Source organism: Schistocerca americana, chromosome 7, assembly GCF_021461395.2.
Source record: "Schistocerca americana isolate TAMUIC-IGC-003095 chromosome 7, iqSchAmer2.1, whole genome shotgun sequence".
Taxonomy (NCBI): Eukaryota; Metazoa; Arthropoda; class Insecta; order Orthoptera; family Acrididae; genus Schistocerca; species Schistocerca americana.
The window spans coordinates 242,177,987-242,196,479 of record NC_060125.1 but is presented as its reverse complement, the minus strand read 5'-3'; the positions used below and the strand labels follow the sequence as shown (position 1 = coordinate 242,196,479).

Sequence of the window (18,493 nt, the reverse complement as noted above, 5' to 3'; positions counted from 1 at the left end):
GAATGCAAAATGCTTCTATGTTTACACGTTTGTTTCTACCCTTTCTTATTTTATAATTGAATTTTACACTGATGAGCCAAAACATTATGACCACCTGCACAACATGTTTGCCCACTTTTGGAACACAATACAGCAGCAATTATGCGTGGCATGAATCTGACAAGTCTTCGGCATGTTTCTGAAGCTATGATACACCAGATGTCTACACACAAGTTGCATAACTCCTGTAAATTACTGGTCAGTGGTATGGGTGCAGGGCTGGTGCCCAACAGCGTTACAGATGTGTTCCATCAGGTTCAGATCAGGCACATTTGGTGGCCTAGACACCAACATGAGTTCACTATCATGCTCCTAAACTGCTGTAGCATGATCCTGGACTTGTAAGAGGAGCATTATCTTACTGTAATATGCCACTGCTGATGGGGAAAACATCAATCATGGAGGGATGCATGTAGTCTGCAATAATATCCATGTTATCCTAGCTGTCATGGAGCCTTCAATTGCTACCACAGATCACATGGGAGCCCAGGTGAATGACCTCTACATAATAACACCGTTCCCACCATCCTGCTTCTCTGATGTGGCATATGTTTTGTGTAGCCATTCGCTTGGACAATGGTGTATCTGGACACGACCAATAACCTGGTGTAATGGGCATGTAATTCATATAACCAAGTTATATGTTTCCATCGATCCATGATCCGAATGAAACAATCCTGTGCCCACTGCAGTCATAACTGATGATATCATTTGGTTAACAGGGGAACATGTAGGGCTCACCTACGTAACAACTGTGTCTGCACTAGATTGTGTTTTGGTATTACATTTGTCACAGATCACTGCATATGCTGCTTTACAGAGTGGGCAAGTCTCCAACCTTCACATTCCATGAATAGTGTTGATGTTGACCATCTCATCATCTAACCGCAATCATTCAATCTGTTTCCACAAATGCTCGCAAACAGCCAACCAGCTTCACCATTTCCAAGTGCAGGGCCATAACAATCATCCTTTTTTCAAAGTCACTCATTAAGTGAATTTCCCTGCTTTCTGCCCTTATGGCCACTAGAATGATTCCCCAGTCATCTTTGGTCCATTCATTTGTGTTCATTACCACATCACATGCTCGCAAAGCCACCAGGTGACAGTGAGTCTTGTGATGGGCAACAGTCCTAATGTTTTCGCGCATCAGTGTATATTGGTGAGGGAATTGGTGTTTTCTATGTAACAGAAAGTATCATTGCAAAGAACTTCAAGCATAAAAAAGTACAACTTAAGTGGGTATAATATCTGTGTTGAAAATTTTATGACTAGTGGCTTATTATTCCGCATCCTAAATACAGTGCGTAATGCACACTGGTAAACAACTGAGGTAAGAGTTAGTTTTAACATTAAAGAAACAGAAATCTTGTCATCCCATTAATTAGAATTATTTTTGCCAAGGCATGCAACTCTGATGTCTTCAGGACTTGTACTTGCTATCTGTTTGTCAAGCACTTACAATACATGGTGGGAAAAAAAAGAGGTTTCAGCAAATCTAGTATAATCCAAATCATGGGAGCCAAACCCAGAGAGCAGTTACCTTCTAATTTTAACATCTCTAAAGTTGGTTTTTGATGGCTCTCCATGGCAAGACTGCAAAACAAGTATTTAAATTCACATGAAGTCACTTCTGCTCACATCAAATATGTTTTGTGACAGTACCTATCACTGGCTGTTGCAGGTTGTAACAATGGACAAATGAGTCACTATTTAAGTCCAGTGCTAGACAGTAAAATGTGAACAGCCATGGTATTTCAAACCATCCACGTTATTAATGGCACTGCAATGCTATCCTGCCATGAGGCCAAGAGAGAGTAGTAAAATCTACATATTGAAAAACCTATGACTGGCAGAGAAAAATAGTTTATGGCACAGTCTTAAAATTCTCAATGAAAAGGTAGTCAAAGCCAGTGATAGTGGTGAGCCATTGCCATCCTATCAGTCACTTCAAATTATTTACTGCTATATAACTTGTAAGAGCTGGTCACCACGTATTGGATTAATATGATTGTTTCAGGAGAGAAGTACTTAACCACCAACTTCAGTCTGTCTTTTAAGGCACTTTTTTAAATTAGAGGTAACACTTCAGAGCTGAACAAAGTTCACAGATGGCTGTCCTTACGGTCACATGGATACAACCAAATCATTATTTTATATATTTGGATTTCCATCATCTCTTTGACTGTTAGCTGCTATCATAATGAAGACAATAATGTTTGATACAGTAAATCCAGTTCCGGCACAAAAAAGTGTGCTTACAATGCACGGTTATTGCCACCAATGTAAGAGAATGTTATGATCTATTAGGGAAGTTGTTGTCCTTTGGAACATTCTTAAATGTAGTTTCAAAATACCCATAATCACCTTAAGAAATGCTTACTTCTTAGAAATGAGGTACACCAAGAGTAATTTAGATCACACTTGATGATAACTGCAATCTGAAACAATGGTTTGTGGCAACGAAAGCTGCTGCAGGCCAAGTATGTTAAGAGACTGCATGAAATAGCAATTCTAATTAGGCCCAAAAGAATTAACCTTTCAATATGTTAAAATTATCACCATGTGTCTGATACAATGAATTAATCCTTATGTGTTTGTGATGCTCTAACGAAAAGATGAAAGAAAAGGTAGTGAGTGGGTTATTTGCTTTTCTTTTAATTTGACTCCAAAATAAGTGTGGGATCAGGAAAGGAACATGTGTACATGCATTATGAAGACTCAGAGGATAATTTGATAATGTAAGTATTACTTTTCTAGTTATTTAAATTAAAGAACAAATTCCAGAAACTGATACCAAAATTATCAGATACCGACTGGTATATTGAGAGAACCATTGGGGAATAAAGCAAATGATTATAGTGGACACTGCAAGGATGGCAGCAGCACTGGAAGCAGAAATAAAGATAAGTGTGGTACCAACAACAATACCCAAAACAAAAAAAGCAGCAATATCCAATGTGTTGGTACAGAAAATACATCTGTAACAACCACACTCCAATTTTCATCTCTGACAATGACCTGTGCCTATTTCAGAGCCATTATTCATATACATTATACTGGCTTTTTGATGACATGTGCTGAACATATGAAAAAATAACAAATGATGTGAAAGGATAGATAAAAAAAAATCTACTCACCAAGCAGTGGCAAAAGAAAACACATTTAAAGGTATTAAATTATGTAAGCTTTCAGAGCCAGTGGCTCCTCCTCCTGGCAGAAGGGTTGAAAGGGAAGGAAGAGGGGTGAAGGAATAGGACTGGTGACGTTTAGGGAAAGCGACAGAGTTAGAAAAAGTCACCCAGAAATGAAGTCACGAGAGACTAACCAGATGGGATGAGAAGTGAAAATAGCAAATGAGTTTCACTTTGTCTCCATCAAAGTACACTTGGGACAATGATGTTGACTATCCTACATCCTTTGGAAGCAATAACAAATCAGCCAGTGAGCTATAAAAAGACTGATTACTAGCATTAATAACGAATGAAAGCTCTGCAGCTACAAAATAATTAAGTATTTCAGGAGGGTATGCTTGGAGCAATCCATATAAGAGAAGAAAGGGAGGATTTAAATTTTAAGCAGCTAGATGGAGAGCCATTTTCCTAGGCAAAAGGGATGGAAGCAGATCAGCACTACAAAAATGAGATAGGCTAAAAAAAAGCCAACATACTATATTATAAATATGAGCAGTATAGAAAAAAATCATCAAGTGAGAGATGAGGCCAACAGAAAATCAAAAGAGAAATGAAAGCTGAAGGTCACAAAAGAAAAGGTAGGGTGAAAAGCCCGAAGTAAGCACTATAAAGAAAACACAAACTGATAGAAGGGAGATCAAAAGAGAAAGGAAAAGATAAGGAGCAGTGAGAACATGAGAATATAATGATGAGGTTCCTTAGAGGTCTTAGCAGCGAAATTTGCCACATACTAACACTATTGCATACAATTGCATACATCTGAGCTGGTATCTGTAATGTTCCAGAACCAATAATGCACTTCTTCATTGTGTAACCAACACACTGTGTGTGTGAAGAGAGGGGGAGGGGGGAGGACAGGCAGATGGGAGGGAGTGTCCAAAATAGACGTGTTTATGAAAAGCTGGAATGCAGAACAAAATTTAAAAATGGAACGTATTACAATTTAATGTAGCTACAGAGTAAATTTTTCCCAACAAATATACAGAATGATTATAATTAAACTTTCAAACCACTGTAGAAATAGCACCACTGGTCAGAATGACATCAAATTGCAATGGAATATTATTGGAGAAGGGGGGAAATGTATGGCAGAAGAAAACTAAATAGTTACAATAGATGGCCCTGTAAGCATCATAATTTAATAGTGGTCGACTACAAATGACAAATGAATCGTACGACAAAGCCTAAGGTGTATTTTTGACATTAAACAAACTGTACTATTCAGCATGCATGGGTGTACAGACATGATACTGTTAGTTACGTAAGTCCATCCACTACTGCAAGATCATATCACATCGGATAGGAAAAATCAGTTTTAATTGTCCTGAGGCCAAAAACCGCATAAAAAGCATCAATTACATTGGTTTTTAATTGTCCTGGAGCCAAACACTGCATAAAAAGCATCAATTACATCAGTTCTTAATTCACCTGAGGCCTAAAACCGCATAAAAAGCGTCAATCCAAATCAGATGGGATTATTAATTTCCATGTGACTGGCACAAAAAATGTTCAAATGCTGTCCACCATTTTCTGCAACAAGTTGAAATCAAGAAACAGCATGTTTCACATCTGATCAAAGTGTTTCTTGGGTCACGTTCAGAATGTGCTGCACAATGTGTGCCTTCAACGCAGCTAAGTTTGCAATCAGAACACTGCACACAACATCTTTCAGATACCCCACAGCCAGAAATCACACGGATTAAGATAAGGTGATCAGGATGGTCAGACTGTAGGGAAATGGCGGCTGGTAATTCTAGCATTTCTGGAATGGTGCTTCAGCAGCTGCTTAACTGCATTTGCAGTGTGTGGAGGTGCACCATCTTGCATAAAATGATCCCATCCACACTGTCGGAGACCTGGAATGATGTGGTTGTGCAAAATATACTCAAAGTGCTTACCAGTGATGGTACAGGTAAAGAATCAGAAGCACCTGTCTCATATGGCCATATGATAAATGATGCCGTAAACCTGCACCACACAGTGACCTTTTCAGGATGAAGTGGTGCTGGTTAATTTGCGTGTAGATTTTCCGTTGCCCTTATTCAACAATTCTGTGTATTGACATACACCGTCAGATGGAAATGGGCCTCGTCTGTCCACAAAATCTTCCACGGCCAATCGTTGTCCACTTCCATGTAAGCAAGACATTCTAAAGCAAAAGTCTCTATTGTTGGCAGGTCAACAGGAAGCAACTCGTGCACATGGGTAATTTGGAATGGAAAACAAACAGGGATGTTTCGAAGCATTTTACACACCATGCTCATGGGTATGTTCAATGCTCGGGCAATCATTCCTGCACTACACGTTTGCACACCATCACTCGTCTCCTGCTGCATTACCGTGGTCACTGCTTCCACTGATGTTAAATCGGTTCGTTTCCTCCCTCTACCAGGCTGGACACCAAAAGAACCAGTCTTTTTGAATTTCCAATCATTTTCTCCAGACTCGTGGCAGTCATCGGGCCAACACCTTTTTTCAAACCCTTCAGTGTCCGGAACTTTTGCAGAGCAACATGTGCACAGTCATCATTCTTGTAATACAGCTTTACAAGCAGAGAATGATCCTGCATTGAGACAGTCATGGCAGATGTCTCAAACGCCAAAGAAGGAAAAGCTGTATACCCAGCGTGTTTATACCAGCTTCAATGGGTCATGCACATGAAAGGTCTTTTCATTTATGTATTCTGCCACATACAGCGCCACCTATTGATCAATTTTCACACTATTTTTTTTTCTTCTGCCATACATTTTCCCCTTTCTCCGATAATATTCCATTGCAATTTGACATCATAATGACCAGTGGTATTATTGGTAATTTCAAAGAATGATTGCCTATTGAAGTCGGAGGGGTCAAAATCATACATATCAAACGTGCGACAGTAAATCAATTATGGAAGTCTCGTGGTGGGGGTTAACAGTATGTTTGAATTTGTCACTACAGCAACGACAAAAGAAAAGCGTTAGAGAAGCACTTGTAAATTCAAAGGAGACGACTTATCTTATTCGTCATCAGTGTTATCGTCTTGTGACAGTCCGTGTGATGTATAAGCTACAGGGGCAATTTCTTTTTTCCTGCAGCCAGGGTAAACTCTGCCAATATCACGCATGAATATCGGTAGAGTGTCGCATGCGTCGACTTTCCCCTGCAAACGCAAGTTGTGGAAGTATAGGTACTGGAACAAGTACAGTTCGTCTCTTTGTCCTGGATGCCCTTCTCTTTTTATGGTAGACTTGACAGACTTCCACAGCCGCTCAATATTCTGGGCGTGGACACTGGCGTCATCCAAAGAGACGAACTCCACAGAATGGTTCATGAATTTGTGGTCGAACCCTTCAGCTTTTAGAGTCTTGTACAACTGAAACCCATCTGCGATGACTTTTGTTCAAGGCAGTATGAAGTGTTTTATGAGACTCACTAAAGTCACCTTGTCTCGGGACAATACCCTCACAACTTGTGCGACTCTCTTTCTATCCCACCAATTCCAAAATATGATCTATTTCACTTTTATAAGGTCGTCCTTTCTGGTTCTTTTGTCTAGCAATATGAGATTTGTCTACTTCTACAATTTTATTCTCTCCGACAATTGGCACACTATCATTTGTCACTACCACGTAACAGACTTCTCGGTGAAACCCGAAACAGTCACACGCAGAATTTGCAGATAACTCCTTTCTGATGCTGTGGCTTCCAACGTGTAATCTCGAATCCAGCACGACACAAGAATTACACTCGCCTGAATGAATAATTTGGAGGACTCGAACCACGTATTTTTCCTGATGCTGGTTTGCTTCCGCAAAGTCCGCAATGAAATTTCAATGGTATCTCGGTGTCGACACTCCTCTTACGAAGTTTTACAGACTTCGTAGCACCACAGTCAACACAGTCCCTCCTTTCCTCGTCTGGGAGAAGTCCATATTTGCAGCAAAAAGTCAAACATTTGTCTATGCTGGATATGCACGGAATTAGTGTTGTCCATGTCAGACAATCCGCAGAAGAAACGTGAGAATCAGCAGACATTATACTCGCTATCAACAGAAACTGTGTGGGTTTCCCAATCAAATCACAAATAATTACGGCGCGAATGTAACGTACACGAACTAAAGGAACAACGAAAAACTGATAGAAATGACGATCACAAATAATCCATCACAACACCCGCCATGAGACTTCGATAATCGATTTGCTATCGCACGCTCGATATGTATCGTTTGGACCCCTCCGACTTCAATAGGCAATCATTTTGAAACTTTAATTATAATCACCCTGTACACCGATGAATTTTTTGAGGTGAGCAAAAGGCACAAAAACTACTTCAACTGTTTACCAAGTTTGACACAAAATCATATAATACAAAGCGGTATACACAGTCCTAAAACTAATTATCTGGTGCATCCTACTCCTGCCCCTCAAATCTTATAGTGACCAATTTCATAAAACTTCCACTGAATTCTTCACAAAATTACATGGAATTCATAATAAGATGTGTTACCATTAACATGGCAGAGCAGCATCATCTACTGTGTTGCCATCCAGGATTAAAAATTGACAAATAATTAAGTAAAGCGTCTACTGAAACTTCCTTGCAGATTAAAACTGTCCTAATCCAGATATGTATACAGGAGAGCTTCTATGAAGTTTAGAAAGTATAAGAGGAACTAGCAGAAGCAAAGTTTTGATGATGGGTCTCGGATTCTTAGTTGAGTTCAGTCAATAAGGACATTCCCCATTAATGGTAAGGATCTCAATTAGAGTCCTATTCCAGCACAAATTTTAATCTGCCAGGAAGTTTCAAAACATTTCACACTCCACTGCAAATGAAAGATTAACTCTGGGAAGTATATATCAGTATTCTCGCTACAAAGTTTGCTTTATCAGGCTCCAATCAATTGTAGAATTATTGGTTTAGGAATCAGCAAGTACTGGTAAATCACTCAATATAATTTAATTATGTCTTGAAGTCAATTCTATCTTATGTCCTAGAATTTTAACTTAAAAAAAGGTTGGTTTTGTTCAATAAAACAAAGAGTGTTAAGTGACTGTCATTGAATCTGAACCACCCAATGACAAAAGAAAAAGCCAGTTAACTAATTAAAACTGCAAAACTTCAGTAATTTTTTGCCAATGAAATAGTTGTGGAATTAACAATTGTGCTAATCACAATAATAATGGTCAAAAGTGACTATAGTGGTGTGGTCTCTGTCTGAAGATCAGGGTCTTTTCAAGCACTACAACCATTGAAACTTATGTAATGTATCTAATGATTTACTCAGCTGGACAAAATAACTGTTTCCCACTTGTCTGTCTGATAAGAGTAACGAGAAACTCACCTAAGGGTCAGCTGGCCAGGGATTAACCCTTTTAGTGCCAAATACGATGTTATCATGATCCAGATTTTGGGCGAAAAATGCCAGTAACGATCTGATCGTGATGGCCTTCTAGTTAATTTTTTCCGCGCTTGAAGGCAAAGTTGTTAGTATTTCCTAGCGAAGGAAGGCCGAAGGCACTGCATATCGATCTTCTGATCGATTGTCAGTGCGATATGTCGATTAAAATAAACTTCTCTGGTGTTGTTTATTTATCGACTATTTCGCGGCAGCGTGGCATCGTCAAGTAAGAAGTTGCGGTTGGATGCGAGTGATTTAGGCAATAATATGGCAAGCAGTGAAAGTGAAGATGAATTTGCAGAAAGTGTATCGGATTATGAGATGTCCGGTGGAGAAGAGGACTCGTTGTTTTCTCCTTCAAGCGACGATTGTGCGTCAGCAAATGACGACGACGAAACACAACTGAATTGCAGTGCAAATAATTTCGTTGAAATAGTGGATGAGGCATCAGACAATCCGCCCCCTCCAAGCTTTAGGATCTGGTGAAGCAGGGGATACAACCCGTCGGCTTTGACCAATGACGTCATATATTTCTAATAGATAGTAATGTCTTCACTTCGAGCCATAGATAACGAGGGTCAACAGAAGCGTCCGATCTTACCCGTCGGCTTTGACCCGTGACGTAAGCGTGTTGTGGTGTGTGACGTCATTACGGCGCGGAGTTTGATTTGCGATTGTGGCGTGTTTGTAGATGTCTTGTTTTTGTTTGTCGTGCTCTCTGGTGGTGTGTTCATGGTTTTCGTTTGTTTCGTGTGGTGGGGTCAGTTTTCTGTTGCTCAGGTGTTGGATTTGAAGCGGAATTTCTATTAGTGAGTTAATGGTTAATTTAATGCTCATTGCTGTACGTCGGGTGAGTTTGTTATTGAGTGTATTTGGTTGTGGTTTTTTGTTCAGGAATGGATATGAAAGACCGCCTTAACAGTGTTCGGTTGAGGGCGATGATGGGGGAGACAGCTTTAGAGCTGATTAAATTTCTTCAGCTATTTGGCTTAATTGCCGAGGTCGTGAAGTGCGGTGTGTGCGGTGAACCTATGAAATTGGTTAAAGTTCCGGACTCTCGGACCAGGGACGGATACATGTGGTGTTGCCGGAAAGATGGCGTATGGCGTTCTGTAAGGCGTGGTACCTGGTTCGAGAAGTCTAGATTGGCCATGCGTGAGATTGTGCTTATTACGTATTATTTTTGTTATAGTTGCGGGCAGAGTTTTTGCGCGTTTGAGACTGGTGTGAGTGAGAGGACTGTTTTAGACTGGTATTCCTTTTGTCGTGAGGTGTGTTCCGAATTTATTAAGTACAGGGGTAAGTTGGGTGGGCATGGGGTGCTTGTGGAGGTGGATGAGTCGCAGTTTGGTAAAAGGAAGTATGGGAGGGGGAAGTCTGTGGCTGGTCTTTGGGTGTGGGGGGCTGTTGTTCATGGGGGTGGGGGTACTGAATGTGTTTTTAGGGTTGTGGAGGGGAGGTCGAAGCCTGAATTAGTGGGGTTAATTGAGGAGTATGTAGAGCCGGGGTCCACAGTAGTTTCAGATGCGTTTTCTTCATATAGGGGGTTGGGTGAGAGGGGATTTAATCATTTAGTAGTGAACCACAGTCTAGAGTTTAAGAATTATGATACTGGGGCTTGCACTAACACAATTGAGGGGATGTGGGGAGCGGTTAAGTCAGTTCTTGGGAGGGGGAAGAGGTGCTCTTCCAACCTTCAGTCTCATTTAGATGAGTACTGTTGGCGGAAGAGTGTCCCAGAGGGCTATTGCATTCTTCGGGTTTTTTTAAGGGCTGTGGGTAAAATGTATAGACCGAAAGTGGTTAGTTAGGGTGGGCTGGGTAGGTGGGTGGGTGGTTTATTTTGTTGTATAGTGTTTGTGTGTTGTATTTTGGAGTTGTGGGGGAGGGGGTTGACGTTTGGGTGGGTTGGGTTTTTATTTTAGTTCAGTATTTTTTCGTTGGTGTGTGTGTGTGTGTGTGTGTTTTTGTATGTGTGTGTGTGTGTGTGTGCGTGCGTGCGTGCGTGTGTGCATTTGTGTGTGATTGTGGTGGCCAATCTAGTTTGTGGAGCTGGAACTTTTTTGAGATAAGTTCCGTTTTTTTTTTGGTTATTTATGTATGTTTTGTGTATTGGGTATAGGTTGGAAACATCCGATCTCACGCGTCGGCTTTGACCCGTGACGTAAGGGACCTACACATTGATCTGTAGCGTAGCCCTGAATACGAGGTTAGGTTGGGAGTTTTTTTTTGGAATGCGGCCGCGGCAGCGGCCGCCTATGATTCGAAAATATTGATTTGACACTAATGAACATGTATACGTAATATGAAGCAATTTGATGAACATATTGATCTGTAGCGTAGCCCACTTGAGGTTAGGTTGGGAGTTTTTTTTTTGGGAATGCGGCCGCGGCACCGGCCGCCTATGATTCGAAAATATTGATTTGACACTAATGAACATGTATACGTAATATGAAGCAATTTGATGAACATATTGATCTGTAGCGTAGCCCACTTGAGGTTAGGTTGGGAGTTTTTTTTTGGAATGCGGCCGCGGCAGCGGCCGCCTATGATTCGAAAATATTGATTTGGCACTAATGAAGCCTGTGGGGGGATGGGGGGGCACTGCAGACTCCCCCCACCGCATAACGACACATGATGATCAAATTTTGAAAAAAAATGAAAAATTTTTTCCGTACCTGCTAAACTGCATAAGTGCCGATGTATGTAGGTGTAAGGGAAGCTTTCGTTTCTTAGTTTTCTATTGGGGGATGTGATCGGTAGGTTCTGTTGAGCTATATAGGTTAAGGGAAGTGTCCGATTATGGATAGGAATGTGTTTTTTGGTATTTGGTCAGTTTTGTGATGTTGATTTATTTCGTTGTTTTGCGTGGTTTTGAATGGCGGTCGGTGGCTACATTTCTGTATATTTAGTTTCTCCGCACCCAAAAACCCCTAATTTCCCACGCTTGTCCCGTTACAGTCATTAGGCTTTTTGTGAAACTTGTGTATTTCAGTGTTTACAATACGTATGCGATGTTTTTATATCCGCCATATTGGAATTGTTTATAGTCGTTTCCGCGGTATTTGTGACGTCATGGGTCAAAGCCGACGGGTAAGATCAGACGCTTCTGTATTTCCGATAACGAAACAACTCTCTGTTTCCGATAAGCGGTATCATTATACTTTTAAAAAATTGAATGTGATTCTAAAACAGATCGCTTCATATTGCTGAAAATATTCCTCGTGTGCTTTTATTAAATTAATTGGTTTTTTGTAATTCATTCGGTACTTAGTTTCATTCTTGGTGATATTGATGTAATTTGGACTATTAGTTTCTTATTTTAGAACAATTTTTAGTATCTCATTTTCGTTTGTAGGTATGGATTTATCAGTTGCAATGAACCTTGATGGTTTACGAGAGGCTATGGGCGAAGACATGTTGACCACGATTTGTTTTTTGCAAATGTGTCGTCTCATTGCCGAATATGTTCGATGTCGCGAGTGCGGCGAACATATGCGCCTCACAAGTGTATCTCGTCGCCGTACTAACGACTAATTCGTATGGCGCTGCAGCAGAGATAGGTTGTGGCGATCCATTAGAAGAGGGATGTGGTTCGAAAAATCTAAGGTCGCCTTGTAGGGCATTATGAAAATCACTTACTGTTGGTGTTTGAGATACCCTGTGTGGCTGTGTGTGGATGAATGTCGTGTGAGTAAGCGTACAGTTGTGGATTGGTATTCTTTTTGTAGGGAAGTGTGTGGGGATTACATGAAGTACAGGGGACCGGGTGTTATGGTGGAAATTGACGAATCACATTTTGGCAAAAGGAAGTACAACAGGGGGAAACCTCCGGTGGGATTATGAGTTTGAGGGGCAGTAGTTTCAGGTCAGCAGTGTGACGATGTAGTGTTCAAAGTAGTGCCCACTCGAAGGAAGCAAGTTTTGGTCAGCTTAATTGAAGATCACGTTGCAGAGGGTTCCATTGTAATTTCAGATGGGTTTCCTTCATATAGGGATTTAGGGTAAAGGGGTTATCAACATCTCGTAGTAAATCACAATATTGAGTTTAGATCATTATCCACAGGGGCTTGCACAAATAGTATAGAGGGTTGTTGGCTAGCTGTGAAATCTCTTTTAGGGAAAGAGAAACGCCAGATTTCCGCACTTAAAAGTCACCTAGACGAGTATTCGTGGAGGCATACTATTCCCCGAACATATTGCCTGTTTAAATGTTTTATTAAACACGTTGGGCAAATGTACTGTCCGAAATATGTTAGTGAAGTTCACATTAGGATGGGGGTTGGTGTGTGTGTGTGTGTGTGTGTGTGTGTGGTTTTTGTTGATGCCTTTGTAGGCGAGCTTCGGTTATTTTAGGAAGTACTCGTCTTTTTCATTTTCTTCTTTTACTGTATTTGACCATTTTGACGTATTTCGTTGTTGTATTACACCAATACGTAAGTTTTTATGTACTCCGTAGTGAAGTACAGGATACAAATTGTATATGTGTCATCGTATTGCCTCTTCGCGTAGTTCAACTGAGGTATAGGTTGCAAATGTAAAATTTGTATCCCATGCTTCATTTAGGGTTTAGTGAAACAGGGGATACTTACTTCCGGTGAGCAACAGGACACTAATGCTAGTGAAATTGAAGAAATCGACGTACGCCAAACTTGTAACCAGTACTGCACTTAAGCAATACAGCTCGAATGAGGTTCGAGATACAACTCATATATGCGACGTGATGTAGTCTATGCTACCAATATTTTGCATCCATTTTCTCCCCTACATTTTCCAGAGAAATAATACGATACAAACACGCGATATCCTTGATGAGAAAATACTACTGGCCTTTATATATGTCAACTATATTTTTCGTCTCTCGTATTCCTTTGTTTCTGCACAGTCTTGTCAGCTCTTTCATCTGTGTACTAAATGCTCTCTGGCCAATTTTAACGTCATTGGTCCAAGCCGACAGGTTGAATCCCCTGCTTCACTAGACACAAGCTTTGTTTATGTAGAACTACCAGGCCCTAAACATATACCAGCAAACGTCACACCAATTGATTTTTTCAGTTTGTTCTTTTCGCAGCAGCTTCTTACGATCATGGTGACTACCAGATACGCTCGCCAGGATTCAGTCAAAGCATTTACCGCCAAACTCGAGAATCAAACAGTGGCAACCAACAACTGTAGCAGAAATGAGGGCTTTTATACTAGTGATTTTGAATATGGGACTGATAAAAAAGACGGTGTTTAGTTATTGGTCAACTGATGCAAACCTGCTGACACTGTGGTTTTCGCAAATGTTTTCACGCAACAGGTTTCAGTTGTTCTTACATTTTGTAGACAATTCGAAACTTCGCCCTCCTGTTCACCCATTATATGACCCAACAGCCAAATTTCAAGTGTTGGTGGATATTGCCAACAGTGTTTCGCCGTCGCCACTACAGACTAGGAACTGAGTGTTGATGAAAGTCTTGTTGGGACAAAGGCGCACTCACAGCTAATCCAGTACCTCCCCAATAAACATCATCACAGGTAGGGAGTCAAATTTTGGATGCTATGTGATTCAGTAGTAAATTACTGCCTAGCGTTTTATGTATACCGTGGTGCAAAAAGTGATGATCACAAAAATGAAATGAAAGATAATGGCCTGGGATATGTAGTAGTAATGAAAGTACTAGCTCTACATAAAAAAGGGTTACTATGTGTTCTGTGATAACTTTTTTACATCTATTCTTCTGGCAGAAAAGCTGTGTTCAGTTGGCACTTATGTAACAGGAACAGTTAGAAGAAACAGAAAATTCCTGCCATGTGGTCTTCTGTCGAATTATGCTGTGGGACAGCTAAAGTTTTTCAGGATATCGCTTATACTTCTCTGTGGGTTCAGACAGAGGAAATCACAGAGAAACCCAGTCCTCCTTGTGAGTACATCACCCTCTGCTACATCAGAAAAAACAATTCGCAATAGACAGTTGGTCAAGAAACCAGGTCTAATTTTTGAATATAATAAGTATATGTACGGCATTGTCTCATTTGATATGGTGGCATACTGCTATTTAGAGGAGAAGAGAATGTCAAGATGTGGAAGAAGGTAGCATTCAGCATAATAACTAGGATGTTCCTGGATGCATATGAATTTGTGTAAGGAAAGCCTACACTCCAATGACAAACCATTGACATGGCTGAAGTTGAACAGCGTAGTCATTTGGAAACTTTCTCAACAGTGGTTTCAGGCAAGGGCTGCAACCACAAGTGCAATTGATATAAATGTACCTACTCCAACAGTATATGGTGTAGAGACTCTTCCAGGGAGAAAGGAATGCTACTGCAGTGTTTGTTGCAAGAAAGGACAGCATTCTTCATGTGTTGGTCAGCAGGTGTGCAAGTAGTTGCCATAACTGCAACATTTGTCAGTGATTTATGACTGAGAAGACATTCAGAGCAAAACAATTTTTTTGTAATTTTATGTTCTTTTTGATTTTTTTCCTTAGTGAAATAAAAAATTTGGTATTCCTTTATGATGTTTTTGTTAAGGAAACTACAGAGATTCCATATATACCTGAATTTTTTGAGTATATCATAATTTGATGGGTCTCAGAGTAAACTGAAATCAATGTTTTAATTTTTTTCAGTAAACCCCATCATGAAAATTTTTTTCTCTGAAAATATGTTCTTTAACAATGTGCATTGCACATATTACTGTAGCCAGTAGCATTCTCTAAAAATTAAAAAATAAATACATTCCTTTATGCAACAGTTTAGATTTTATTGCAAGTATGGGAGAGGTCTGCATTTTACTGTAAAATTGCATGACACTTTTAACATGATCTTTTGAGAAAATGTCTGGCACTGAAAGGATTAAAAACAAAAAAAAAATATTTATTTCACTGTGTAAGTTTTCCTTCCTTTTTTAACAGAATGCTAATGTGAGTTACCAGTATGCCATATTTACCCAATTACCAAAATAAAATTGCTTATTTATTTCCATTTTGGTCTGCATAATATGCTGCAGTTTTTAAGGTGAAATGTCCAATTATTATTCTTATAGGTGAAGCTGGACACACTGCCAAACTACAGCTTTGGCATCAAGCATTCTCCTTACCTTGGGTACCTGAAGGGGCAGATGGTGTAGAAAATCCAACCATGTGTGATTTCAAAATAAGAGGCATTTCATCTATTTATATGTATGACACTTCAAGGAAGCTACTGTACTGCAAATATTTTAGCCGTTGGTTTTGGAGAACTATTAATTTAACTTGTGGAATGATATTTTCAGCAATACGACAAATTTCATTCTATAATGTGCCTCAGAGTGAGCTTATGTTTAGCAAGATAGCTTATAACAGCAAACCGTATACATTAAATATCAACTGCAGTGTGCTTAGTTTAGCTAACCTGCTATAAGCAGTATCATTCAATATTAAAGAAATATATTCATCTTTCCAATTTGTTATTCTATATACTTTGTCATACATAGTTAGAAGGGTGAAATCCATTCCTAAATGTCTTTTACTGCAGTAGAACTCCACTACAGAACAGTAGTAAGGCATGGCACTAATGAGATTATTTGCAGGGAAGTCCTTTGGTTTCTTGCTAAAAAACAAACAAGCACTTTTGACATTCAATAGATACTGACAAAGCTTGCACACAAGAGCTGCTGTGAATGACTCTATTGCTAAAATATTTGTAAGTAGGCGAAGCACATCATTTGGAAAAAAAATGTATGGACTTCATAAATAAGTCTTTGAAAGTATATTTTTATAGATGAACTTTTTGTCTACTAACTATTAATGAAGGAAAATATTTGTAAAATGTGTGTACTTGGGTAAAATTCAGGACATATTAATAACTGTTCTGTTGCCACTGTTATTTACACTGTGTTAAATTTAATGTTATATACACTGTTATCTTGTAATATTGAACTGTCATTTACATTTCTCATTTTACATAGAAATCATCCATCCATTCTGATTTATCTACTGTATTTGTTAGTGTAACAAGATGAGGCTTCAGTAACACATATCCTAACAAGTCAGGAGATCAATTTTAATACTTGCTGTGAATTATGTTCTGTTTTATAACACTGCAGGTGAAGGACTTCTTGTCAATGAAGAGTTCCTTTTGTTCAGAATATTCTGATGGCTTGTTACTTATATAATATACTGTTAAGTTTTGCATATTGTTATTGATGTTTGTGACTATAGGAAAGATTATGCCAAAATGTGATGCTCATTTCTGTTAATAACAATAAAGTCATTGCTAAATTTCAGCTAAACTTTATTTTTATACCTTTACCACAATTACATAAAATAATACACTATACACTTTTAATTAATACTGATTGTTGTAAGACAATCTTGAAATATATTTTTCCACTTTTCTGAATATTCAGAAATAAAGTGTGAAGATTGGTTTGAATATCACAATTCTGTACTAGACATGGTCTTGTAATTGTGTGCTCATGTCTTCCTCAGATCTATTAACTTACTTACTCAGCCTTTTATAGGGAGGCTTACTGTTTAATATGGAATCCAAACATTGCAAAATAGAATTTTTCTCGTACACATTCCACTGCACGAACAGAAGGCAGCAATAAATAATGGAAAACATCCTAGTAACAAGTGGAGATCAAATGTTGAATCTTTGGATTTGTTGTCTGATTCTCACTAAAACAACTGACATAGACCTACATGAGAACAAGAAAATATAGTTCTCCACTTCAAATTTGTTTTGTGCACTTAGCAGATGGCAAGAAAATGAATGATTAAACAAAAGTAAGGATGTTTGTACTCCTAAAATATCTCGGAAAATACAAAATAAAATACATAACAATGCTACTTCCAAACATAAATAAAACACATCATCAAAACTACATATTCACATAATTGATATCAAGCGCTGGTGGAATGTAGAACATAAACATTTCAAAAATTGAAATAAAAGGTCTATTTCCAATCATAACACCACATTGCAACAAAGAATGGAACTCATACCAGGGTATCTGGCTTTCTTACCACTGTCTCAATACTCAACATTTCCAATGCCTGTAAACAATAGACATTTCTTTATTAACTATGCAGGAATACTTCTTCTAGGAAAAATTTCATGTTAAAATAATTATATATAACAGAGTAAGATTGGATTCTGAATGAAAAACCTGCATCCAGGATTAATTTCTGGACTATAACTCAGGCATGCTTTGTAGCACAAGTACAGCAGAGCTTCAGTGAAAGAGGCAAGAGCAATTATCAATAGCAGCAGTTCCTGTTTGCAAACAGCATTTAGTTAATGTTTTTGTCATGTGCTTCTTTGAAGAAGTGACTGACATATGTATGTTTATCCATGTTCAGTAGTGTTAAAAATTTTCTAAGTGCTTGTGTAATTTTCTTGTACATTAGTGTTTCTATGACCTGACTGTCAAGCAAACTGTAGCTGTTTGTACGTCTGTTTTCAGAATTATTATTTATTTTGCCCTAAGAGGTTGCATATTTAGTGATCTTTAGTGGAGAATGAGCTCTCTGTCAAGCAGATTTTAGTGCTTTTTCCTGGTCCACATTGCATGCACGTCATAACTTTAGTAGTACCACGGTTGTGTACTTTTACCTCCTTCTGTGGTCTGTCTGCCCTTTCTCAATTAGTCCCGACTGTTTCGGTTAATATACTTTTTGCATGATTTTATAATTTTTTTTATACAGTATGAAATGGACAGGAACTGTATCTGTTGTGTATGGTTACAAAAAGAACTGGTCAAAATCTGGAAATAGCTAGAAGCTTCGTTGGCCATGGTTGACAGACTCCAGGCTGCTGCTCTCAGCTGCAATGATTTTTGGGGCACAGCTGCTTTGATGCTGCTGGAACCTGTTGCAAACCCCGCTGTCACTGTCTCTCCCC

General features: G+C 39.1%; 1 protein-coding gene across 3 annotated transcripts in view; it reads left to right on the top strand.

Moving 5' to 3' along the window:
* LOC124623200 (outer dense fiber protein 3) overlaps positions 1-16,871 on the top strand; it is a 109,669-nt gene extending 92,798 nt beyond the window's left edge. For all 3 annotated transcript variants that reach the window (XM_047149014.1, XM_047149013.1, XM_047149012.1), the window contains one exon: positions 15,651-16,871. Coding sequence is in view for 1 of the 3 variants with exons in the window: in XM_047149013.1 (XP_047004969.1) it covers positions 15,651-15,734 (84 nt within the window). In the remaining 2 variants the exon portion in view is untranslated. The remainder of the gene's footprint in view (positions 1-15,650) is intronic.
* Positions 16,872-18,493: the final 1,622 nt, after the last annotated feature.